At 41.0% G+C, this 26294-nt stretch overlaps 3 protein-coding genes across 4 annotated transcripts in view; 2 read left to right on the top strand and 1 right to left on the bottom strand.

The window, feature by feature from the left end:
* Positions 1 to 247: 247 nt before the first annotated feature.
* LOC125889722 (carnitine O-acetyltransferase-like) lies at positions 248 to 6063 on the top strand. The gene is made up of 14 exons (XM_049577787.1): positions 248 to 447; positions 2073 to 2342; positions 2458 to 2576; positions 3139 to 3192; positions 3310 to 3475; positions 3605 to 3779; positions 3935 to 4113; positions 4205 to 4305; positions 4382 to 4501; positions 4588 to 4710; positions 5018 to 5153; positions 5240 to 5302; positions 5398 to 5535; positions 5640 to 6063. The coding sequence occupies exons 1-14, from the start codon at positions 421 to 423 to the stop codon at positions 5853 to 5855; spliced, it is 1887 nt and encodes a 628-aa protein (XP_049433744.1). The 5' UTR covers positions 248 to 420; the 3' UTR covers positions 5856 to 6063.
* Positions 6064 to 6254: 191 nt separating this feature from the next.
* On the bottom strand, positions 6255 to 24587 carry adamts13 (ADAM metallopeptidase with thrombospondin type 1 motif, 13). Of its 2 annotated transcripts, XM_049577785.1 has the most exons (30): positions 24467 to 24587; positions 21030 to 23989; positions 20658 to 20721; positions 20323 to 20456; positions 17455 to 17538; positions 17103 to 17227; positions 16857 to 17003; positions 15623 to 15757; positions 15181 to 15331; positions 14978 to 15082; positions 14705 to 14856; positions 14506 to 14569; positions 13989 to 14115; positions 13750 to 13898; positions 13529 to 13649; positions 12576 to 12656; positions 12301 to 12482; positions 11961 to 12117; positions 11459 to 11588; positions 11195 to 11374; positions 10874 to 11072; positions 10696 to 10798; positions 10482 to 10611; positions 10177 to 10353; positions 9873 to 10077; positions 8526 to 8802; positions 8300 to 8443; positions 8037 to 8216; positions 6904 to 7079; positions 6255 to 6796 (listed from the first exon to the last, which is right to left on the bottom strand). In XM_049577785.1, exons 2-30 carry the CDS (start codon positions 21105 to 21107, stop codon positions 6641 to 6643), a joined length of 4113 nt encoding a protein of 1370 aa, XP_049433742.1. In that variant the 5' UTR covers positions 21108 to 23989; positions 24467 to 24587; the 3' UTR covers positions 6255 to 6640. The 2 variants fall into 2 exon arrangements, with proteins under 2 accessions (XP_049433742.1, XP_049433743.1); XM_049577786.1 differs by lacking the exon at positions 24467 to 24587 and having other exon boundaries at positions 10696 to 10792; positions 21030 to 22550.
* LOC125889724 (neuronal calcium sensor 1) overlaps positions 18811 to 26294 on the top strand; it is a 31007-nt gene continuing 23523 nt past the window's right edge. The window contains exon 1 of the mRNA XM_049577795.1: positions 18811 to 19181. The gene's annotated coding sequence lies outside the window, so the exon portion shown is untranslated. The remainder of the gene's footprint in view (positions 19182 to 26294) is intronic.

Genomic DNA, 26294 nt, shown 5'->3' on the forward strand with positions numbered 1-26294 from the left:
TAGTGACCTTGTATTTATTCCACTTCTATCATTTCACCAATCTAGTGAGATATCATATCTATAATTCACGACTCTGCCATAACTAAAATGAAAAGATAATAGTTTATTAATGGCTCGTGTGGATAACTGGAATCTATTATTTCTTCTAATTAATTAAATAGTATAAAGAAATGAGGCAGCTTGTTATCGCTGAAAGATTTTGTGTCAGATGCTTTTGCAGCAGCAGGCACGCATGCACCAAACTCCACCTGGGCAAACAGAGTGTTAGTGGAGAGCCCGCAGTTGTCTTTGCTCGTCGGGTCCGAGGGGGGCGGATAGCCGAGAACACACGGTGTGCTTGTCCTTGAGACATGACTGCCCGAGGGTTTCCCATCTATATTCCCGGGACAGCCAAATACTTTAGCGCGTCTGTTTGACAACATGCTGGGCGTTTTAGTCAAGGCCGCGGTGAGTGCATTACTTTTTCAGTCTACATGTATTTTAAGTGCGTAATAACAAACGCAGCAACGTTACGTTTGTTTGTACGGCATCAGCACAGGGGAAGGGGGTGGGGCGCTGTACGGGACAGCAAATACATGGCATTGATAAGTTAAAATATAACTTATGTCTCACCGCAGCAGGCTGCTGGTGTGCTCTCTGGTAGGAAACGGTGTTAATTTAGAGCGTCATTTAGCAGCCCCGCTGTGTGACATTATGCATAACATTAGCTTAGCTTTGCCGCTAGCATAACAGTTAGCTTAACATTTGCTGCGCATGCTGCCGTGCAATGACACCAAAAGAAACATTATCATAGTAGTGTTATTCGATATATAGTCCCCACTCATTGTTATCATTCTCCTTATAATCTCTGCTGTAGCATAAATTAATAAAAACAACGCTGCAACACACAGTTGTCATAACGTTTTATTTTGAAAGCGTCTACCGGAAGTTCTTCAGTGTATCCTAGAAGCCTGGCACAAATGAAACAATCTGTCCATAAATGTCAGTGATTTATATCACTACTTTCATTCAGTCACTCCACTTTGCGATTAATCTGAAGAGATTCCACCCACATTTATTTTTAAATCGTATCATCACTGTATCAGATAACGACTCTGTATTGAAAACAACCAGTCAGCATGAGGGCCCGCATCTTGCTTTTCATGTGTTTATTTTAGCCACCATTTCCAAGGTTCAGCTGTGTCAACCTTCTATTTATAAGCTGGCAGAGTGGAGAGCAGCACGTCCACACAAATAGTATGACTGCCTTGCCCAGTTGTTTTGGTGTCAATTTTCACAGTTTGACTCACCACACTGTAAACGATATGGCTTTGCAAATAATTAACAATCTTGTTAACAACACTAAATCACGTTCTTAATTAACCCATTCGTTTTACTCGAGGTTTCAGTTGCATACACTTACAAGATGTCGACACCTGGATTCACAGACAGCATCAGTCAGCTCTTAAATCCAATTAATCTCCTGGTCTGACTTGTGAGATTATCACTACACACTTTGACTTTCATAGAAAGGTAGCAAGCCTACAGTATTCCAGTGTAGTTAGTTAAAATATCTGAAGAACATGGCAAGGTTGTGAGATGATGGGCCCCTGGGCACAGATATGTAAAAGGACACCCTACCTCTCCTACACAGGAGCGAGACACACAGACTTTGTAGTGGTTTTGTCTCTTTTGTTGTTGTTATTTTGCATCTGTTTGTTGTCCTTGTACATCTTTTTGTGGTTTTGTGTCTCTTTGAGTTAATTTTGTGTCCTTTTTTGGTTGCTTTGTGTCACTTTGTGGTGGTTTTCCCCTTCTGTAGTTCTTTTGTATCTCGTTGTGGTCATTTTTATGTCCCTTTGTGGTCATTTTGAGTCCTGGTCAGTTCCTATCAATTTGAGTCACATTTTGCAGGTGAAGGCCAGGAGGGGGTCCTTACACTTCGGGCCCCTGGGCCTGTGCCTGGTAGGCCCGTTCAGTAATCCATCCTTGCTGACAAAAGAACAGTTGTGACACTTTCTTAGTGTTAGACATTATTGTTCACTGTATGAACAGCAAAGGAGAGTTGTGCTTATTAACACCATGTCTTCCAGCTGCGGCCTGGCATGGTGAAGCCATGTCGCCTGGTCAGACCAGTGACACAGATCCCAGAGAGGTCACTGGTGGACCAGAAGGGTTTACCGAAGCTGCCTGTGCCACCCTTGAAGCAGACATGTGAGCGATACCTGGCCGCTCTGGAGCCCATTGTCAGCGAGGAAGAGCTGGACCACACCCGACAGCTGGTGAATGAGTTCCTCAAGGGTGGTGTTGGAGAAAGGTTGCAGAAAAGCCTGGAGCGAAGGGCACGCAAGACAGACAACTGGGTAGATATCTGTGTGTTTAGCTGAATATTTCGCTTTAAGTCTTTAATCTGTACAAGCAATGGAAAAATGTATAAAAGCATAATATAGCCTGCTTTCTGACCACTGTATTGTGTAGCTGTCAGAGTGGTGGATGCAGTCAGCCTATCTAGACTGCCGTATGCCAGTGGCGGTCTATACCAGCCCAGGGGTTGTCCTGCCTCGCATGCATTTCCAAGATCGACAAGGACAGATGAGGTGAGAAACCGGGATCATCAGTAACTTAGCTGTTTATCTTATGGAACAAATGGTCCCAAAAAAGAAGCACCAGTACCTCTAATGTGTTGCTGTATATATTCCTTGGGTTCCCATAATATCAGTTAAAAACCTTACTTGTCTAGTTCTAAGCACACTCATAAAGGTGTTTGCAAAAGTGATTTACATCGTGTTGAAGTGCAGTATAAACAAGCTCATTTGAAACAGGAGTTTCAAGCCGACCTTGCCTCCATATGCTAGCTATTTAAAGCACTTTGGGCGCTCATAGCATTGCTCAGCTGTTTCTGACTACTGTGACCCATGGGATATGCAGTGAGCACAGTGGCCCCAAAGAGGAAAACTCCAGTGAATCCAGTGTGAGTTTCAAGTGTGCCAGGTACAGTAGGCAGTGGCACTAGTAGGTCATACTTGTAAATATCTCTTTTCAGAGCTGACTACTGATAACTCAATGTTGTGTGGTCTGTTCACCACTCATTTGAACATTAAAACAGCTATAGAATCATCATATTTTTCTCAATAACATACAATGATGTCTTCTGTGCAGGTTTGCTGCCAAACTGATTGCAGGAGTTTTGGAATTTAAAAAAATGATCGACACGTGAGTTTGCCCGACACTAATACAATTATCGCACTGTTTACAGAGAGCTCGTGAACACCATGATTTTCAGTTGGTTTACAAAACTGCCAGTGTATAACGTGACGTGCTGTGTCATAGTGATACCCTGCCTATAGAGTACCTGAGTGGGAAGCCGTTGTGCATGGACCAGTACTACCAGATCCTGTCCTCCTGCCGCGTCCCTGGTCCCAAGAGAGATACTGTTGTAAATCACACCATCGGAAAAAAGCCTGTCACTCATATCACTGTGGTCCACAACTTCCAGGTACTCTAGATGGCACTGCTGTTCTTCTCCTTCTAGACATTTCAATAGAAACTGATTTTGTAATCTCATTGTCATTGGTGCAATACTGGATCTGTGGCTGATTTAACCTGACCTGGCCTTTCTTTCCAGTTCTTTGTCTTGGATGTGTATCACAGCGATGGCACCCCGCTGACAGTAGACCAGATTTACATGCAGTTGGAGAAGATCTGGAATTCATCTTTGCAGACTAACAAGGAGCCGATTGGCATCCTCACATCACAGCACCGCAACACCTGGGGAAAAGCCTATAACAATCTGATTAAGGGTGAGCACAGCAGAGACAAAAGCTTGCAAGAAAAAGCTCATCATCAATAGATTTATTCTCTATGTAAAATCAATCTCACTGAAGAATCTAGACTATTTGTGAGAAAATCTGTTGTGGAAAAATGTGATCTTAAAGGCGGTTATATTCCTCTTCAGATAAGACAAATAAGGAGTCAGTCCGTGCCATCCAGAAAAGTATCTTCACAGTTTGTCTGGATGCCCCGATGCCACGTGTGTCAGACGAGCTGTACCAGAGCCGTGTGGCTGCCCAGATGCTGCATGGAGGAGGAGCTCGCTGGAACAGTGGCAATCGCTGGTTTGACAAGACAATACAGGTCCGTTTGAGACAAATGACTTAACATTAAAAAATGATTAAGTACTGCAGTGGTGGTGAAGAAATTGAATGTACTTATCAACTGTCCCCAGTTCATTGTTGGTGAAGATGGCACATGTGGACTAGTGTATGAACACGCACCGGCCGAGGGTCCACCCATTGTGTTTCTCATCGATTTTGTTGTTAAATACATGTAAGTTTCCTCCCAATTTTGGATGAGTGTTGTCCCCATTTTCAAATGGACTAAGTCTGTCATATTGTCTCAACAGGCAGAGAAATGAAATAGTACGCTCTCCCATGGTTCCCCTGCCTATGCCTCTGAAACTGCGATTTAACATTACACCTGAAGTCAAGAGAGACATTGAGAAAGCAAAGCAAAATATGAACATGTATGTAAAGTGCAGTTATTGTGATTATTGGCTCCTCATTGATGTCAGACATTTTGTTTAACTCACTTTTTTCTTTGTTTAATCAGAATGGTGCATGACTTAGATGTGAAGGTGCTTATGTTTTCGCATTTTGGAAAAAAGGTGCCAAAGAAACATAAGCTGAGTCCGGATGCTTTTGTGCAAATGGCGTTTCAACTGGCCTACTTCAGGTAAGAAATCCCTTTTCTGTAGTTGAAAATGATTTTGGAGATGGACAGATGGTAACTTTTAGACAAATAAATAACTTTTTTTCATATTTGCTTAAACAGTCACTGTTTATTGACAGTAGCGTATGAGACAGATAATTTGTATTATATGATTTTTTTCACAGATTATCTGTCTCACGTACTACTGTCAGGATGTAGTGAGTGTTTCAGCAAATATGACAAAATTTAATTTTTTTTTATAAAAGTCACCTACTGAACCACATCGTGTATAATAACATTATATATCCTGTGTGCTGTTTTTGAATTCCAGGATGTATAATATTTGCTGCTCCACATATGAGAGTGCATCGTTACGTATGTTCAAATATGGGCGAACAGATGCAATCCGTGTAACCACTGCAGACTCATTAAAATTTGTCGAGGCAATGCAAGACCCAGCTAAACAGGTACTTTTAAACCACTATAGTTTTACAATAAATGTGTGATTTAAGGCATGTAAGCTGTCAGACTGAGCAGTAAATGTTCCCAACAGAACACAGAGAGGCTGGCGCTGCTGCAAAAAGCTGTTGAGACACATAAGCAGAGCACGTATGATGTAAGAGCTGGAGTTGATCAACATAAAAAAATCTTTGTTTCTTTACACCATCTGATTAATTTCAGTTCTACACATTAAACTTTTCTGTTTTTTAGGCAATTCATGGACAAGCCATAGATAGACACCTCCTCGGGCTAAGGATGCTGAGTATTGAAGACCTGACCTCCATGCCTGAGATATTCATGGATACCTCATTTGCTGTGGCGAACCATTTTAATCTGCTCACCAGCCAGGTATATTTGTATTGTAGAAAATCAAGTCTATTATTGCTGAGCAAATGATTATTTTTCCGTCATATTTGTTTGCTTGCCCTCATTTCTGCCATCCCCATGTCCAGGTTGGCTCCAAGACAGACTGTGTGATGTGCTTTGGTCCAATGGTGCCAGATGGCTACGGAGTGTGTTACAATCCCATGGACGAGCACATCAACATCGCCATCACAGCCTTCAACAGCTGTGACGAGACCAACGCTGCCAAGTTTGCCCAGGCTGTAGAGGATGCTCTGTTGGACATGAGAGCTCTCCTGGAAGACACAGCCACAGCCAAGCAGTGATCCCACACAGGAGCCTGGCGTTGGTGTTAGTGTCCCGCCAGGCTGTACGGGAGCTGGAACTGAAGCGGTGCCGGAGTCAGTGGCAGAGCGCCACACTGACATAACCGCACAATGTACTGAGTGTGCTGGAGCCGAGGGGGAAACCTGTTATCAAGGGATTGTGGGAAGTGCAATGTGTGAATGCATATGTGATGAGAAGCAATCAGTTCTTTATGATGGAAATTCTATATTTTATTATGTTGTGTTATATATAAACTATCAAACAACAAAATTTGCCTACTGTAATAGTATATATTTTTCTTTATTTATACTTTTCTAGTCCCTGGTGTAGAATGATACTTCTCACTTGACTTAAAGATATTGAGTGCTTTGGTTTGTTTATTATTTATATCAGGTAAAAATGATCAACGTATAGGAATGAAAACCAGAAGAAAGTATTTAGCTTAATAGAGGTTAATGGCTAGAAGTTTATGGCTGTTACAAAAACATAAGTATTTCATGTCTAGTGTGTAGGATTTAGTGGCATCTAGTGGTGAGGTTGCAGATTGCAACTAACTGAAACTTACGTGCCAAGTGTGTGGGAGAACTACAGTGGCTGATGTGAAAACACAAACGAAATGGCCCTATCTAGAGCCAGTGTTTGGTCTGTCCGCTCTGGGCCACTGTAGAAACAACATGGCAGACTCTGTGGAATCCTACACACTTGACCTAAACTAAAGAAATGTAAAACATACATTTCAATATAGTGAAACTAGTTAGTTTCTGAAAATACAGAATATTTGGTATCAAAGACGCATAAAGGCATATTCAGCTCGGAAGCTCCCTTTGGCATGCAGGTAGCGTCCATGAAATTCAATCTCAGCCATATTTCCAGAGGAGTGCCACTGAAACAGCTGCTGGCCTTTAAACACATTGGTCTTTAAGACATCCATGTCCCGGATCTGTACAAGAAACACAAGACAAAACAGTGCAGCAGTCATTTCCCTCACACTTTTGTTTCCTAAGTGTGCAGCATACTGAAACAATGCGTGTTAAAGCTGGTCCGCACCATGATGTATGTAGACTGGGAGTTGGTGGAGTTGAATACTAATCCTATGTGCAGCGCTTGGATTCTGATCTTGACTGAGGGAGGGGCGTTGATAAGGACTCGACAGGTGTGGTTGGTGTTGGATGTTGTTGGATTCTCAAAGACACCAGTTGGGGAAAACAGCTGGATGTCACAATCTGTGGAGCATAGACACGGTATAGTTCATCCCAACAAAACATCCTTAACACCTGTATGGTCAAATGCAACGACCAGGTAATTAGTATATTAGGTGATTAGTACAAATCTGGTCAGGTGCTGAATCAGCTTAAGTCAATTTTTAGGCAGTTTAAAGTGCTAAAATGTTGTCACCTCCAACTTTATAGGTGAAGGTGACAAAGTAAAAGCACAGAACATCACAATTTAACACAATATAACCTATTTTAGCTGAATCAATGCCACTCTGACAATTAGGGTTGCCACTAACAATTATTTTCATAATCATTTAATCTGCCTGTTATTTTCTCAGTTAATAGATTATTCGTTTGGTCTAAAACATGTCAGAAAATGGTGAAAAATGTCCATCTCAGTTTCTAAAAATCCAAAATGATGCCTTTAAATGTCTTGTTTTGTCAGTCCATAACCTAGAGGTATTCAGTTTTCTATGATATTAAGCAGAAAACACAGGAAATTCATATTTAAGAGGTTGAAAACACAAGTTTTATACCATTTTTGCGTAAAAAAAGTACTTAATGATTGATTGATTCTTGTTCTGTCTCTCGATTAATTAATGAATGAACTAACTGTTGCAGCTCTACTGACAGTCACGACAAGGAAAGAACATTTTAAACTTGGCAATATTTTCAGCTTCACTGTATTTATTGCAGAGTTTTGTATTGGATTGCATTAGACTGTGCAAGTGTTCACAATATTGCATACACCTCTCCAGATCTAGTTTTGAATCTTTATGTTGCAATAGGCTCACACATTGGGCTCAGTTCACCTACACTTGCATCCATTCCAAAAAGCAAGCAAAGCCGTCTTTCATCCAAACTTTTGAGATGTAGGATGTGTTAGTGGTCTGAAAACTAAAAAAAAACAAAAACGTTCAACTCACCCCCCAGCTCTGCATGTGCTGACCACACAAGCACTCTTACCCTGATGGTGGCTCTTCTTCGTGTTTTTCTGTGAACTGAAGGTAAACACAACCCCGGCCCCTGGGGTGAGCAGGTTTTGACGCACCAGCAAGACGTTGGTTCTGGTGGTCAGTTCACTGCCTGCTACCTGCTCGCACTTCCTCACAAATGCCAGTCGATCGAAAAATGCAACATATTCCTCTGTGGAAACACACGCACACAGTGACAGATGTTTGTATAGTTGCCATAGTCACAACATAGGACACGTGTCTGATAAAACTTACTCTTTCTGCAGTTCAAGGAGCCAGCTTCCACTTTAATATTAATGACCTCATCCAGGGGTCGACCTATGGATACCATGCAACGACCAGTCACGTCTTTTAAGTCCACCACGCCAGACTCCTCCAAGAGTAGCTGCCCACATGCACCTGGTAAGAAGCACACACTGTAATGATAATCCTGCAGCTGCCTTCAGCTCCTCCTGAGAATGGGTAGTCAATGTGTACTAACTGGGTTTAGGGGTTGGGGTGGTCGTTGGAGTGGCCTGTGGGACGGTGACTGCCTCTGTTGGACTTAAAGAAGGATGGTCCAGTGGGTGCTGTGGCATCACTGCAGTAGTAGCGTCTGAGGTGGGTGGCACATCTCCGCAGCTGCCTGTGTAGCAACCCTGGATGGTGATGGGTTTAGGCATGTGCATACAAAACAGAGGGCTGAGGGGGTCCGGCTTAGAGGGGCCCATGCAGGACACAGCTCTAGACTGGATCCCGTAGCCGCAGGGCACTGAACACTAGATAAGGAAGATACACACAATAAACAGGACTCACATGACAGAAGAGAGAGAAGCATAACAGGTAAATATGGGGTTGCTTTTCTCGGAATAAGGAGCGGAATTAAGAGGAAAGAAACTGCTCTTAAAGGGCCACAGCCCCGTGTCTACAAACTAAACACTTTAATAAGAAGCTATGTGTAATTATAAGACTTTTTACTTTTTCTCCAGTTCCAGACATCAATAGGTATCAGTTATTCCCATACAGTAAAAATCTTCACTACTTTTTGTCAGTGTTACATTATCACTGCATGGTAATGAATAAGAGCAGACTGGTTCGGAAAGTCTGCACCGCATTACCTCAACAAAAAATGATTGTGGACTTGCTCACTGTGATGAATCACCCACCTCAAGCAAGTTTCGAGACTCTGCTAATAAATGGAAACTACTTGATGTCTGGGATGGTGGAACAATAACATTTATACTTCAAAAACACAGTAAACAGATTTGTATAACGGCTACCTGTGTTGTAAAGTAGATGTAATTTGAAGGAAGTGGCCAAAAACATGCAAAACCATCATCATGGTGCTTTAAAATGGGATGACTGCTTAATATTGAAGACAGTAATAAATCACGTAAATTCAATAACAAGAAAAGGCCCAAGTGTGTTACTTCAAGTACTGTTTGCAGTTATAATGTTTAGATTTTTACCAATGGTATAACAGCTAATATATTATAGTATAATTTATTTCACATTTCCACTCATGGTGTCTCATTTTATTATTTTGGCCTTATTATGTGGGCTGCAACTAGTGATTATTTTCAGTGATTATGAATCTGACAATAATTTCTTTGATGACTCAATCATTTTCTGTATAAAATGTCTGAATATAATAATAAACACAGTAGAAACAGTAAAGCCTCATATTTGAGAAGCTGGAAGCAGACATATATTTCTGCTTGAGAGATGATTTAAATTATTAATAGCTTATCAAAGTAGTTGCCTATTCACTTTCAGCCAATAGACTTAACAATTAATCAGTCCAAGCTGATCATCATGTTCCAGTCCATGTGTCGCCTGTGAAATGTACCTGGCTCCATGGTTTCACCTCCCACCTAAAGGTGCACAACTGCACCAGGCAGGGCACTGTGGTGGCAGGTTTGACAGCTTCCCGGCAGCTCTCCTCCGGCACCACGCTCTCCTTGCCTTGGACAAACTGGACACAAGATACGGTCCTCTGAGCTACACCCAAATCACAGGATGCTGAGCAGGGCGATGTGCTGAATACTTTCCACCTGGATGAATAACAGAGGTTTTTAAATCTTTTTTTTTTTTTTTTTTTGCCTGTGCAAGAATTAATTTCAGACGTGTGTGAGTATTTGTCTGTGATTCACCTTGCCGGGCAGCTGTGGTCGTTACATGAAACCACTGCTGTGGGTTTGGGAAAGTCACTGCACTCTGAATCCTCCACCACCTCCTCCTCCCCTTCTGTTTCTCTGGCACAGTACAGCACCCTGTTGGCCACCCCTCCTCCACAAGTTACACTGCAGACTCCTTGCTTAGAGCGCCACCTGGTTGAAAAAATATTTGGGTGCTGTAATTTTCAAACCCTTATTTCAAACGACACACCTTAAATTTCACGCTAAAGACAAATATCAGATTGTACTATGCTATATGCATGCTAAGTATAATGTCTCACACGGGGGGGCAGGGAGATGTGTTGCAGCTCTCAGACTGAGGAAGAGGTTTGGTAGAAGCATCACAGTGGACGTCAGTCATCCTCAGTCTGGTCTGGTGGTCCATGCAGGAGAACCACACCTGCAGGGTTCCTGCACAAGCATCAGGCTTTGACTGACCTTATTCTATGAGGACTTACTGTTTCTGAGTGATAGCGATTATATTTCTTAACTTACCATTGCCACAGGTTTTTGAGCACTGGCTGATAACAGGACTCCAGACATACACAGGAGCCTGTCTGGAGCGTGGCGACACCCCAGACTTCAGCAGGGCCTGTTCCTGGTCAAGAAAGACTGTTTAGACACACTTCACATTTTGAATTAAGAGTGAGATTTTAGTTATTTTCTGCTTTACCTCTCCCTTAGATTCCCAACCAATGGGACAAACATCGGTCACACAGGGCACAGAATCAGGTGGTCTGATCTGCAACGAACAAAAGCTCTGATCCACTTCAACATCCTGACCATTCTCTGGCCGGATGCATGACACAACTTGTTTTGCCTCCCCTGGCCCACACACTGCTGAGCACTCCCCTGGCTCTGACACATGCCATCTGTGAACACATAAGTTAGTTTTCAAACTTGTGAAAAATATCTTCATATTCTGTGGTCATAGGAATTTATTTAACCCATGCACTCACGGTAATCAATAAATACCTAACTGCATACTGCATACCTGGCAGGGCAGTGTTGCAGGTTACATTTTTCAACAGTATTCGGAGCTGTGTCAGCTGAGCATTCAGAATCAGGAACCTTAACCACATCGGCTCCATCTTTCTGAACACATCTTACAGGACGCACTCTCTCTCCTCCACCACAGGAGGCACTGCAGGGCCCAAACACCCCTGTATCCCACCTGTGAAACAATAAATTATTCATGTATAACCATTTGTGCTGAGCTGTGTATCAGTCCAAAGGGGGAAAACAGTATGAACTTAACCTGGGGGGACAGGGTGAGAGCTGACAGCTTGTGTGGAGCGGTACAGGTGGAGGAGGTGTTTCACAGTTGTGTTCCTCCAAATGGTTGTTGGTATCCTCATCTATACAGATAGATACGTGCCTCTGTACACCTGTAGAAAGAAAGTAGCTTAGGGAGGGCTGTTTACCAAACAAAACTGCATGTATGCACAGTTAATCATTTCAGTGGACATTTGCTAATGAAAACATCTGCGATCGGAACAATGACAAAATAAATTTGGCATATTCAACACTGCAGTACCCTCATAATAGACAGAAACATTAAGGATGGGATAAAAGCTTCTTTAAAAGGTCAGTATTGCTGCACATTATTATACAAATGCCTCGTCTCATTTGTAAAACCCACTTGCTCATAAAACAAGAGTGCTAAGGCTAAAATGTGCAATCAGCCTGTGAATTTATAATGACATGCTGGGTATTCTATTTGTGCCTTTTGATATGGTTAATGATTAACAGGCTCTTACCTGATCCACAGGAGACAGAGCAGGGTGTTGTGAAGAAAGCCCATTTCCCTTTTGGTGTAATGCCCGTCAAGTCACTGTTTCTGGTTGGTATGTAGAACTGGTAGCTAATGTTTGGATTTGTTTTCTCTCCGTATTCTTTTCCATATTTGCGATAGACCTGACAAAGGCAAAAATAATGATAAATGTCAGATGTCGCACAGTTTTACGACTTGATTTCTGCACTTGATTATTCTTAACATTGTATAAAGATGTAATATGTGATTGCTGAAGTTTTCAGTTTTCAAAAGTTGAAGGAAGCCCACCAAAAGAATGTAAAAAATGACAGTTTTTCTCTCCTGACCTGTATGTTTATCTCTTCTGACAGCGGCCCTGGCAGCAGCAGCTCCTCCATCTCAGGCAAAAGGTCAGGGGTCAGGTGGAGACGGTAGTCTAAGCGATAATCATCCAGCAGGGAGGGATGGGTCATATTCAGTGCCATGCTTCCCATCCCGGACACAATGTATCTACCCCCAAACATTACAGCTGCGGACACAAATGCCAAAAAGTTTTAGAGTTTTAGATCCTGTTAACCATTTCTGAAAAAACATAAATCTCTGGTAAAGTGATGACGCTCACCCATATGAGTGAACAGAGGTGCCGTGTTGACAATATGAATCTGTGTGGCATTCACTGGCAGAGTGAGGAAGGTGGTGTACTCTGAAACAGAAAGCACTTAATTATAACTCATGGAAGGTAATACAGGAGTTAGGACTGCTTACTAATCAACCTATTGATTATTTTTGCAGTTAAAACTACAGTTGGTAACTTTTAGAAAAGTAACTTTTATCACATTTGCTTAAACTGTGAAACCAATGAAAGCAGAGAAGCCCCTAACGCAGCTGTCAGTCATGTCAGTCATTCTCCAGACCTGCAGTCAAACTGTCAAACTAGGCAGTGCTTATAAAAAATAAATCAATATTCTATTACTGCAATGCCTATTTCTCACCTCAAATGTTTTCAGAAACATATTTTAGTGACTGTTGAGTTGTAAAATGAGAGAATTTGTGATGTGGCCAGTGGGTGGTGCTTTGTTTTGTCTCAACTTTTTCCAACATGGCTGCCGGGGTCACAAACGTTCTCATTTTACAGCTAAACAGTACACTAAAATATGTTTCTGAAAACATCTAAGGCGAGACAAAGGCAATGCAATGACACAGTCTTGACTAATATTTGATCAGCGCTGCCTAGTTTGACAGTTTGAACGCAGTCGCAGCTGTGATCGACATGATTGACAGCTGTGTTAGAGACTCCTCGGCTCTGGTTGGTTATTTTCATTCAGGCTCTTGTAATTAGGCCACTAGGAGCCAGAGGAACATATTTTTTTCACAGACCATCTGTCTCATGTATCACTGTCAGGATATAGCGGCAGTTTCGAAAAATGTTTTTAAAAAAATATGAAAAAAAAAGTTAGTTATGTTTATTTCATCTGAAAAATGTCTTATTTAAATGAGTAATCAATCATCAAAATTATTGTCAGGTCATTTTCTGTCACTGAATGTGTTAAATAGCTACACACTGTAATTTGCTACCTCTGGCCCGACCACCATTGTAGGAGTCAGAGATCAAACTGCAGGATGATCCGTCTCCACTACACACCCCACATACATCCATCACTTTCCCAGAGTGCAGCACACCATCACAGCCAAACAGCTGACCAGAGACAAACAGCACATTTAAAAAGGTTAGAGTACAACTAAAATGTGAAAGACTAAGATTGCATCTGCTTTGTCATCTTCTCATTCTTCCTTACCTGGCATTTCCCTCTGAGACAAGCAGCTGTGGAGCCAAAGGGAGGCGGGCTGTCTGGCTCACAGCGAGTCCCGTCCACAAACTGAGAGCCACGGCTCACTATGAAGTTCTCTCCTCTCGACTGGCACATATATCTGCACTGCTCGTCCCCTGGTTACGATGAGAAGAGTTCACATAAGGAAATGTTAGAGATAAAAGGTTTTAACCATTTATATATGGAAAAAAAATCTTTAGGCCCACCTTGTGCGAAGCCTATAGCAGGGATCCAGGTGTAGAAGGAAGCAGTGTGTGGTTGCAGGTAAAGGGGGTGGAGGTCTGTTTGGGAACACTGCTCTGCCATGAAATCCAGCTGGGTGCTCTCACATGGCTGCAACAACATGTGTGGTCAGAAAATGATTTTCTTTTTTTTTTTTTTAACTTTTCTGGCCTGATAATGGCGTCTGTTTGCACCTTCAGCCCCAAAATCACAATAGAGGCATTCAGGGCAGGACATTTTTCTTGATCTAAAATTGATTTTGAGAATACCTCACTTTGCCTCAAGCTCATAGTCTTATTTTTAAATTACTTCTTTGCCTCTAATTCTTTGAATTATCCTGTCAATGCCTTTGTTTTTTTAGGCTTGTTACAGGAGTGCAGGCTGCAAACTGCTGACAAAAGATCATTGAAAAGTGGGACGATTGTGGGTACAGTGATCCTCTGAGTAAATAGTATTGACCTACTGTACTGTGGAGGCCCACTGCAAACAGTAAGAACTTACCTGCTGGTGACAAAGTTCAGCTTCAATATCCGGTCCCTCACAGTCATTCCCTCCAAAAGCAGGCCTGAAAATCAGACATGACACATACGGTCACACATTCAGCAAGTCATATATAAGTTGTACACTTTGAAACAGCCTAATTACATAAAGTACAGTCACAGGATTTAACTATGCCTGATACTTTCATCCCATTTGTTACCTTGGGTTATTGCATTTCCGCGTGCGGTGAGTGATTCCCCCACCACATTTCCGTGAGCAGGGCGAGAACTCAGACCAGCTGGACCAGGAGCCGTGCACCACCACAGACGAGCTGAGCTCATCTGATGACACACAACGCCCCTTCAGACACCACTGGAACAAAGGAATGCACCTCATGAACAAACATATTTGGGCCTTCTTTTGGTAGATAACACTCAATGATTCAATGGGGGAATGATTGCACCAGAAGGCCTCACTGATGATGCAGCAGTACCTGATTAGGTGCACACTCTGTCCCATCCAACAGTGGGACCAGGAGACGTTTGCAGGAGCTGTCATCATCAGGGTTAATGTGACAGGACAGGACACGACAAGCTGGCTAATGGAAAAGGAGACCAATATTGCAAAAACGACTAGAAATGTGGTATATTTTTGATGTGAAATGCCACCTGGTGGCATCAAGCTGCTATAACATACCAGGTCAGGATTGGTGAAAGAGCAGGCTCTTGCAGTGCTACCAAAAGCTATACGGCACTGGTCATCAACTCCATAGTACAGACCAGGCTTCCAGTCTTGGAGGGAGCCTCCCAGTGCAGGCAGGTCCTTCACACATTCAGCTTTTCCTTCACTGGGAACATTAATATAAGTGACATCTTATCATCAAGTCCAGACTACAGCAGTTTTGTACCTTCACTACTCACTAAGTTCATACGCTTAAGATGTAATCAGGTTTTAATCAATTTCGAATCTTCCCATTATTACATCAACCTTTCTTAAAATGTGAGAGGGGAATCAGTTAAAACAACCTGAAGTGAAAACACTAATGACTTATAGATGAAATGCCCTTTCAACAGTCCCAAGTCTGCATGATAAATGAGAGGCACTTTCACGCACATCTGCTCTGAACAGGTTGGCCCACCTGAAGAATGTGAGCAGCTGCTGTCTGCTGCAGGGAGACCAGGTCAGATCCACACTGTTGTAGCCTCCGTCAGAGGCCATCATGAACCCACTCCTGCTGCAGGTGTTCCCTACTCCGTCATGGTTGATTCCAAAACTGGGTGAAAGGAAGTTAAATATAAAATGTGTTAAATTTATGTTATTTTGTGGATGTATTTACTGAGATGCATTATTAAGAAACCTTAACGTACTTGTAAGAGTTAGTGGTAATATTCAAAGTTTTCACCCTATTTTGCAGTGAATGTATGAAAACTTAAGTGTTATAGCTGCAACTAACGGTTATTTTCATTGACTGTTAATCTTTCAGTTATTTTCTCTATCAATTGATTAGATTTGGTCTTGAAAATGATCGAAAATATTGAAAAATGTCGATGAGTGTTTTCCAAAGCCTACGATGACATGATGTCTTGTTTTATCCACAACATACAGCTTATTGTCATAGAGGAATGAAAAAAAAAATTAAAATATTCACATTTAAGAAGCTGGAATGAGAGAAACTTGACTTTTTTCCTTAAAAACAGATTAATCAATTATCAAATTTAGTTGGCGATTAATTTAATAGTTGACATCTAATCGAGTAATCATTGCAGCTCAATTGAGAATCTCCACTCCAAAGATTTGCTTCATAAAAACTGTCTGCTAATCAGGGCCCAGTATTGTTATTGTTCTACAGTGATTCACTATATTCTTTTAACCAAGCTATAGATTTGAGATTGCTATTAGATTTTTAGTTGCACGATAAAGTTATTTCTTAATAATTTCTAAGAACTTTCCTGGAATGAGCCATATCATTTGGTGCAATTATGTGGAAAAAAATTAACATCCTTAAAGAAAAAGATCCCTACAAATACAAGTAAACATACATTTATCTTTTAAATCTATCATTGCACTTTCATTTCCATGTGTTTAATTGTATGCTGCATGTTGTCAAACATTACATTTTTGCATGTTTACCTCACTGTGAACTCAGAGCAGCGATTAATTTTAATTAATTCGTTGAGGGCACACCAATTAAACACCATCTCTACTTTCCATCTAATTAGTGCCAAATCACATCTTTAATTCCAGGAAACTTGGAAATTATTCATAAAATGCAGCCCTGTAAAAGAAAGTGTTACCTAATAAGGTTCATGAGCTGCAATGTAAACTTTAATCAGATATTGTAGATTCACTGTTGGTCCATGTGTCTGCTTTACCTGTGGCCAATCTCATGAGTGATAGTGATCCCCAGGTCAAAGCCCGTGTCCTCTGTGATCACACAGCTCCAGTCACTGGAGCAAGCCCCACCCAGCTGTGCTACGCCCCTGACCTGCTTGTTCCCATCAGGCAACTCCAGGTCGTATCTGTTTGTGATGGTAGACATATAGTTAAACACGGTTTGTTCAGTCATAAAATATTAGGAAAATTTCTGTTTACGATACAGCCAGCTACATCTGGCACACCTTGTTATGTATAAGAGGAGATCAGCGTGGAGTGGGTCTGTATCGTTTGGGGGGTTTATCCTTCTGCCCCAGTCACACACACTTCTGAGAGAGGAGGTAATGTTGGGAGACATTTGGATTTCTGGCTAGAAGAGTGACCACAGGAACAAAAGTAAGGTACTGATATGTAGGTTAGTCCGCCATTGCTGACACTCAGAATCACTCTGGAAAACAGCATTAGCTCAGTGCCTGTGAAAGTTTGAATTACACAAAAGCTAAAGGATTTTAGATTACTATTTTAATATACTACTTCTAAAATCTTCTCATTTATGAACTTTACTCTACATTGAACTTATAACATGGGGCCACTTACCTCTGGCTCTGTCAGGATGATCATGCGGACCAGGTGCACCCTTGTGTTGGCTCCCAGGGCCATGTCTCTCAACAGCTCTGAGGCCTGGGTGGAAATTGAAATTTAAGTCAGATGAATATATTTCAGGATGTGCAGAGTGTAAAGGGACTATAGCATTGCAGTGCACCCTATAAGTCTGGCTATGTAAACATTTGAACATACAACACGTGGACTGATTTTTCTCTCTAATTGTGTTACATTTTACTTACATTAATTATTTATTCATTAGGCTACTCTTTATTTCAGCCTTCAAGTGCTGCAAATAATGTTGGTTTAAGTTTAAGAAGTTACAAGTCACATCCCAGCCAACATTTGAATGTGGGGCCCATGTGGGTAATAGATGGGCTGAATATGGGATTGTCCATGCCACATGCCCACATGGGTGGGTTTACCCGTGGGCCCCACATAGGTTACGCTACGGCTACCTGGGTATGAGCCCAAAATGCGCATCTAATCTAGTCTAATCTAATTTGATCTAATCTAATTTAGTCTATTCTAATCTAATCTAATCTAATATAATCTAATCTAATCCATGGGTAAACCCACCCATGTAGGCAATTGGAATGGGGCCATTATGGAACCCACTGACAATACCATAGCCTCCTGAGACCCAAACTTTTGTTTGGTTTGCATTTTTAATTTCTCCCAGCTATTTGGAATCAGCAGGACCCAATAAGTATTAAAAAAAAAACAAAAAAAAAACAACACTGTCAATGATATTTAAATCCCAATATCCTAAAATGAGACGATTTCACCATAAAATGTGATCAGGTTTGGACCTTGTCCACTTTTGTGTCAGGATAGGCGGCAGACTGGCCTCGCAGAGATGGCTGCCATTTTGTTTGTACATAGAATAGTGTATTTTGATCTTACTACCACTAGATGGCACATAACTGTGTCCACCGAAGAGGACGACAGGTCTAAGGTCAAGTAATCCCAAAATGGCATGTCCTCATGTGAGGAAGTGCAGTCACAACCGGGCAAGGCCAAGTAGTTTGTGAACAGCAGCTTACAACAATACTATAATTATTATCACTTTAACGTGCTTTAAGATTAGAGTAAAATGAGATTTAATTTTCTTAAGTTTTACATTGTAAATGACTATTTCGGGTTTATTAAAAGACTTTACATGATTTAGGCCTAATTAACGGTGACTACATCTAGTCTACATACAGTATATTGTGGTCTGTTCTTTAATTTAGATAGGGAACTACCTAACATGGGATACTTTGCCTGTAATTATGGTAAAGGTTAAAGGTTGGCGGAGTGATATGATAATGAGGTGATGTGTCACGATTGTTGTGTTCAGTTGTCCCTCTGTTGAGATGGACTTTAAAGTGGACCAAGTTACGACCCTGGAGTAGCTTTATAATTCAGTAGCTACAAGTTTATAGTTAACGCCACGAGTAACCAGCGCTACATTAGCTTTACTGTACCTCGGCACAGGTAAAACAAAGGTTGCGACTTTAAATAATCACTGTTTTAATCCTCCACCCGTCAAGCGTGCTAACTGACCCAAATCAAGCACACCTGCGATACGTGACCAAGAGGTGCGCGCTAAGTCTGGCTAACATGCTAAAGGCTAAAATGTTACCTTGGCTGAGGTGTGTGAGGCCTTTCTGCTGTCACAGTTTCAACTTAAAAACTTCAAGGACAGCAGTGGGACTCGCAAAATGACTTCCAGACAGGTGAGTCTGCTACAACACTGACACTCAACTGTGAAAACTCTACAACCCCTAATTACTGTATCGTGTGTGTTTGTGGCTGGAGCTGCTGTGGAGTTTTTATCTGGTTGTCTGCTCTGGTAATGTTTTCCTCTGTTTATAAGTGGTGGCATCTTAAGTAGCCAAATATTGCTAATAATAATTTGTATTTATTTTAGGTAATTCTTATTTAATTGTCTGTATAAGTGTTATCTTTGCTCTGTTTAATTGTAGTAAGGTATCACTGAGAAAGGTGGTTGTATAATTAAAAATCATTTGTTTGCACAGGCTGCAAAGTGGCCTCTATACAAAAGGATTATTGTTGGTTTGGAGACAAGAGCTCTGTGTTGTGATGTGGATAGGGTAATGAACTTATTCCCTTTAGACTGTAGCCTAAATATGTTCTATAATTGGGTAGTTTTGTCAGCGGATGCCTGCAGGTTACCTTAGAAGGTTATAAAATATCTTAAAGTTTATAAATATTATTCCTGAGAAGTTATTAAATGTTCTTAAATTTGAATTTGTGAGGTCTTAATTATCACATACATTTTATTTAACTTCAGTTATCCTTCTTTTAACTTCTTTTTGTCAAAATAAGTCAAGCTCTTCTGTGTGTATGTCCACATTTCTGATTTTACAGATCTTGAAACCTTCCACTGAATCCGATACTGTTATTTTACTTTATACTTGCACTTACCCATCAGCAAAATGTAGAAAAACTCATTATAATAACCATTTTCCTAAATAAGACATACCTCTGCAAGGGACCACATATATAGACTACTACTTACCGGCAGTGCTTTCATAAGAAAAACATGATTTGTCCCAAAAGTAGCCTTAAAATTGGTTTAAAATTATCTTGAAAACCATTTAATATAGGTGTCTAATACTGTAGACACCCTGTATCACATTTTTAAATGTACTCTATGTATATTTTTACTTTAACATTTACCTAAAGTACATTTTAATTGACCTCCTTTTTACTTTTCCCAAAGTAAATTTTTTTTTACACAAGTAACATGTAAAGTATGTTGTTGGGTAAAAATTTCAATACATTTTTCCAGATATTGTTTTAAGGTACACAAATGGCAACCGACAGAGCGTAGACTGTTGTGCTCAGACTTACAATATTGAGGTTGGTGAGGATGTATCGTTCTGTATCCTGTTTGTGGACCTGCTGCACATCAGGCCCGACCACCACCAGCAGTTCCAGATGTGTGATATCAGGCATCAGAGCTGAGCGTCGCTGCCGCTCACTCACTGTGAACAATAGGAAGACACTGTCTAGACATGTACTAGTGATCTGCTTATGTGTATTGTACCTGTTTTTGTAGTTAGTTTTACAAATACTATAAACTGGTGTTTTACTGTACCTATTACACTTCTTTACACCATCACAGAGAGAAGTCTTCAAACTGTTATTACAAACTGTTATTACAGTTAACCCATAGAGAGACATACCTGAGGCATCAGAAGAGCCAGGAGCGGAAACTATGTCTCTTTGACTGGGGGAGTGATGAAAAAGCTTAAAGAGGACACAGACAATAACACCATTTTTAGATCCTTCACAGCAGCTTCAAACCTGTGCAGCCAAATTTAGATCTGTAGCCCAAATACTGAATGAAAACACAAAACTATTTTAGAGCTTTTGCTTCTTTTTGAAGTCACTGCCATGTAAATCCAGGAAAATACAGTCATGACTCTGGGCAGGTCGTGGGTTTTCACAGGATGATAAACAGTTTAAAGTTGAAGAGTTCAATGTACTTTGCAGAAGTCCTGAGCAGCGGAATCACTAACCGCAGTGCTCCTGTTCACCCGTAGCTTTCCACCTACCCCGTCCAATGGAGAACTCATTAGAGCAGCGAAGCCAGGCCGCAGTAACAGCAGACAGAGCAGAGTCGTAAAAAACATGTTTCCCCTCTCTTCCTGTGCGTCTACCTGCTCTGCTTAAACACCAGGACAATATGTGATCCTCCTCTTCAGCAGGACAGAGCCCAGCCAACAGGGTATGAGTAACGTGTTTATGTAAACAGTAGGGACAAAGTTGATGAGTGACACACGTCATTTGCTATTTTTTTTTTTTTTTTTCTAACTTTGGGACCAATAGGACAGCTTTTCGTGGTTGTTTTTTTTTTTTTTGTACAATGACTACTTTGTCTCATTTCTTGCCTTTAGTCACCGAGCAAAGAAAACTATCACAGTCCCTTCTGACTTCTTGTGTTTGAAACATTTTGATGATGAAAGAGAATCAGAGATGGCAGCTGCATGCTTTATTTAGTAACCAAAATCCACCTTTGGTTCCAACCCATATTTATATTTAGGCCTTTCACAGCTGCAATCGCTGCTGAATTAATCCCAATTATCATAAGTAATGTTGCATGTTGTTGCCTGTTGTAGCCATTGGAGGGCAGACATGATCCTGCGGTAGGGCTGAAGGAAACTGGGAGGAAGAAGCACACACACACACACACACACACACACACACACACACACTGGCCCACAAGAGTGTAACAACATAACATCCCTTATGTCCATAGCAGACATAAAACCTTATCTAATGCTAAATTGCTTATTTGGAAGGCAGGAGATTCACAGTGGAAACAATAAAACAACAACAGTACAGCTAAATCTGACAAGCTTTATCCTCTGGGTCATGACTATAATTATTTTCCTGTACTACTTAAACTAGGCCAGATGAGGGATTTTTCTCTCTAGATTCAACTAATAGTTGTTCTTTTACTTTTAATAATAAGTTGGCAAGGAGGTAATTTAAAATATGTGATTATGCTTTTCTTCATTCTTTGCTTTTGATGATATAAATACAGTAAAACTGGGCCCTAAAGATTGCATCCTACCTCTAACACAGCGAGCTCAATGGGCAACATTTTCCTCCTGCTGTGATAATGACACAAATGTCCAGAAAAAGCCAGAATATTCCACCTTTTTAGATAAACTCTCCAGTGTTGTTTCACCATGTTACTAAAAAGTGTTTGTCCTCTCTTTGTTCTCCTCTCCATTCCCCTTTCCTTCCTAAGGGGGTATAGTTTATCTCCATAAAGCTAGGATTCAAGCCCCATCTGCCATTAGTCTGCCAGATATCTGCCTGTTGTCAGTCTGAATTAACAGCTGGGTGTCAAAGGCATTACACCAGCATCGCTGCTCCACTAAAACCTCTATGCCCTGCTGGATTTACCGAGCACAACAGACTACAATAAGTGTTGTTGGATCCTCATGCCCATGTCTGTTCAGTGGAGGGTAGGGATTGTATATTTATGATCCTAAATTATATATGTCGAGCCATATGGGATACTCAAGTGGGCACAACAGATGACGCCTCAGGGAAATGTTATGTTGTTTGGTTGCAGTTGATGAAGAAGGAGGAAGTTGCTCATGCAGCGAAGTGTTCTGTTAGATAGTTGCAGCCACATTTTTGTCGTCATTCTCTTGCAACTATATTTTATTTAAAAAATTGATAATGTCTTCCAAACCTTCCAAATGGTTTCTTTCCTTGGGACAACCTTTTGGATGGACATTTGGCTTACTGCATTTTGTATTGTGAAGCTCAACCTCTCAGCGGTTCATTCTGACATGCATTTATGTAGAGTGGCGCCGGCTTGTACATAAAAGGTTCTCATTCATCTGTTGCCCTTTGTCAGTCCCTCCATCTGTCATGCTGTTGTCAGAGAGTCATGTGTGCAAAAACTATAAATGTTAACCTGCCTCTTTTTGTTTGAAAAATGTATGGAGCATAAGCTATATGCTAGAATTTTACTAATTTGTTTAAAAGGAAAGTATCAAGGACGCTACTTGAAAGGAGCAGTGTGTAGGATTTAGTGGCATCTAGTGGTGAGGATTGCAGCTAACTGAAACTTCTCCCATGTGCCAAGCATAAACTCCCAGTTAGAATTCCTTCAGTGTTCATTGGTCAGGTTTTTTCCGGGAGCCAAATTAGCTACAAAGGTCTCCTCCTCCTTTAAACCAAACAGGCCATGTGATCAAAACCAGTAAAAACACTGAAAAAAGCAGTGTTATATTACAAATCTGTGATGCTGTTAGCCCAGCACCTGCTAATGTTGGCTCACCTTTTCTCTCTGATAAGTTAAGATCCAGATGTTTAGGAGGTTTTTACTGGGAGCTGTATTATCTGCAGAGGTCTCTTTCTCTCCAAAATAAACGGACTTGATGATTTAAACCGGTAAAAACAATAAATAATAAAGCAGTTTCATGTTACAAATCAGTATTTCTCCGACGCTGTTTGGCACACCACAAACAGGCCGCTAGCCCAGCACCTGCTAATCCAAACACTTAATGTGTACTCAACCTTTTCTGATCCAGATGTTTTTGCCAGGGGCCAAATTATCCACTGAAGGCTCTTCTTCTCCAATACAAACAGACCATGTGATTAAGACCAGCTTCACGTTACACATCAGTGTTTCTCCGATGCTGTTTGTCTTGTCGCAGACAGCCCAGCACCTGCTGATGTACGCTCACCTTTTTTCTCTGACAACTTCAGATCCAGACGTTCAGGAGGTTTTTACTGGGAGCAGAATCATCCACAGCAGTCTCTTCCTCTGCAAAACAAACAGACCTGGTGATTTAAACTGGTAAAAAGACTGAATAAAGCAGTTTCACGTTAAAACAATTTTTTTTCTGATGCTGCTCTTCTTGGTCGGTCTGCTTACTATGGTAGCCGACACAAGACTGGCCCTATCATTGTTTGGTTGGTGTGTTCCGGGCTGCTGTAGAAACATAGCGGTGCAACATGGTGTACTCCATGGACGAGGACCCACTCCCTATGCAGATATAAACAACTTGTTTTAAGGTAATGCGACCAAAACCGTTCTTATTTTCAGGTGATTATACCCTAAAGAAAACATACAAATTATATTATAGTCCGTTTCCACCAATATTTCCCCCTAAATCTTGCACACTGGACTTTTAAGTAGCAGGCACGGAAGTCTTCCTAAGCACAGAGTGGGTGAAAGAATAATTAAATCTCTTCGCTTTTTTCTCTTGAAAGTTATCCATTGTCTTGGCTAAATCTAGCACCCCTTTCATGTCTGACTCACTGAAGCTGCATTTCTGCTAGGAATGTGGCTATTTATAAAACTGCCAAAGTGATGGATCAGATGTTGAATCTAAGTTAGAGCCATACATAAAAATATCACCACCAAACATCCGTTTTTCAAATATATGGATGTTCCTCTGAATCGTTAAGTGCTTTGTTTATGTATGAGCAACTCTGTCTTCAAGTTGTAACATAAGAAAACCTGTAAACTCAAGAATATTTCCTCCTGCTGATGGACTCTTTACTACCTCCTTGTGTTTTCACAGCTAATTAAGACAGATATTGTGTTGACAGTATATTGCCAGCCCTGAGATGATGACTTTCCAGCCTGTAATGCAACACTGAGGGTGCTAAAACTCAGTGGCACTACAAAATATACAGATATTTTCCAGGCAGTGGTTTTCTCCCAGTAGTCCTCCAGCTGTTTTGGCACATGTCAGCATATAATGGTGATGCAAAGACGCTGCAGGGGCATTTAATGATGCCCCTGTGCTGATGATGATTTAACGATCATGGTGTGTGTGTGTGTGGTTTCTGATAAATGGACAAATATCTGCAAGTAATTACACTGAATTGTTTTCAGGGGAAGCGCTTTTGTAATCTGGGTTTGAATGATAGGAGGGAGAAGGAGAAATGACTCAGTATTTGATGCTCTGCAGTGGAAATACCAACTTCCTAATGACTGTCATATAGCTAGCAAAAAGAGTGGTAATTGGTAACATATTTTACTGTGGTCTCCAGACTGTGGTATGCATTGCATCTTTCCTTGTGACATCTATCAGTGATAAAGCTACAGGGGAAAACAAGCTTAATTCACGGTATTTCTAACATACAGTTAATTTTTTATGTGACACTTATACAGCCAGAATTTATGGAATTAAGATCTACTTTATATCTTTACTTTAAACTAGGTGAATTAAGTGAGTAATCTGAGTTTATTTCACTTTACCCACTGTCTTTGACTACAACCCATTTAGCTAGAGTTAAAGATAAATCGTGTTCCTAAAATAATCTCACCTGCTTTCAGGTTTACAGCATAAAAAGATTAAAAATGTCCATTAATTTACCCCCATTTTGCCTTGGCCTCTTTCTCCTGTGCTCAGCCTTGTTCCCTCTATTCCTATGAGACCACTGTAACTGCAGTTGACTGCAATAAGGGACTGCAGGGAAGGGCACTGAATACTAAGATGGCCAAGCCACACAGCCCACATTTAGATCCAACCCTCCCATGAATGGGCAGAAAGCTTCTATTGGGCTGTAGAATGATAGTGTTGCAGTTGTTAATGGGCAAAGGCTATAATTGAACATCTGTTGGCATGCGGCTGATGAGACCAGAATTTTAATAAGCTGCACATGGAAAGGTCTGACTGCAAAGTTTGGACACAAGTATGAGCAACATGAGTAGCAAGCATGAGTAACCAATGTGATAAATTGAGACTCGTGGGAAAAATGACTTGGCATTGCGCCCCTCGAGTAGACTAATAAGCAATCAATACACGTGCAGACTGCAGAGCATTCATCTTTTGCTTCAAACCAATGTTTCTGTCCTTCTCCCTTAGCAGATGCGTAGTATATCTGAAATCATTTTCCTCTTTCCCATGCTGCGGTGTTTCTCTGCTGGCCTTGTGTGCTCCAAATCAGTAATTATAGTAGGCTATGTTTAGATAAACTCAACCTGAATTTTGCTGCTCGCTCAAATTGACATCCCACTCTCAAGCTTTTAGACTTCTCTTCTAGTCTGGGACTTTCAAGATACCTGACAGATTCATGGCTACCGAAATAAAAATGATTGCAAACCTTTGAAATAATTTCTGATCTTACACATCAGTTTAATTGTAATGTAGAGTACAACTCATCTTATGAATGTCTTCAGCTCTAAAGGGAGCTTTTTAAAGTCTGAGGAAATTACCCTGATGTCATCATACGGGATAAGCTTGGGCTTGCCACTTCAAATCTTAAACAGAGAGTCTGTGTCAAGACCTTGTGGGTGCAGTCTGAAAGACTTGGGCATTTACCAGAGACAGTCAAAG

The sequence above is a fragment of the Epinephelus fuscoguttatus genome, linkage group LG6, assembly GCF_011397635.1.
Source record: "Epinephelus fuscoguttatus linkage group LG6, E.fuscoguttatus.final_Chr_v1".
NCBI classification, from domain to species: domain Eukaryota; kingdom Metazoa; phylum Chordata; class Actinopteri; order Perciformes; family Serranidae; genus Epinephelus; species Epinephelus fuscoguttatus.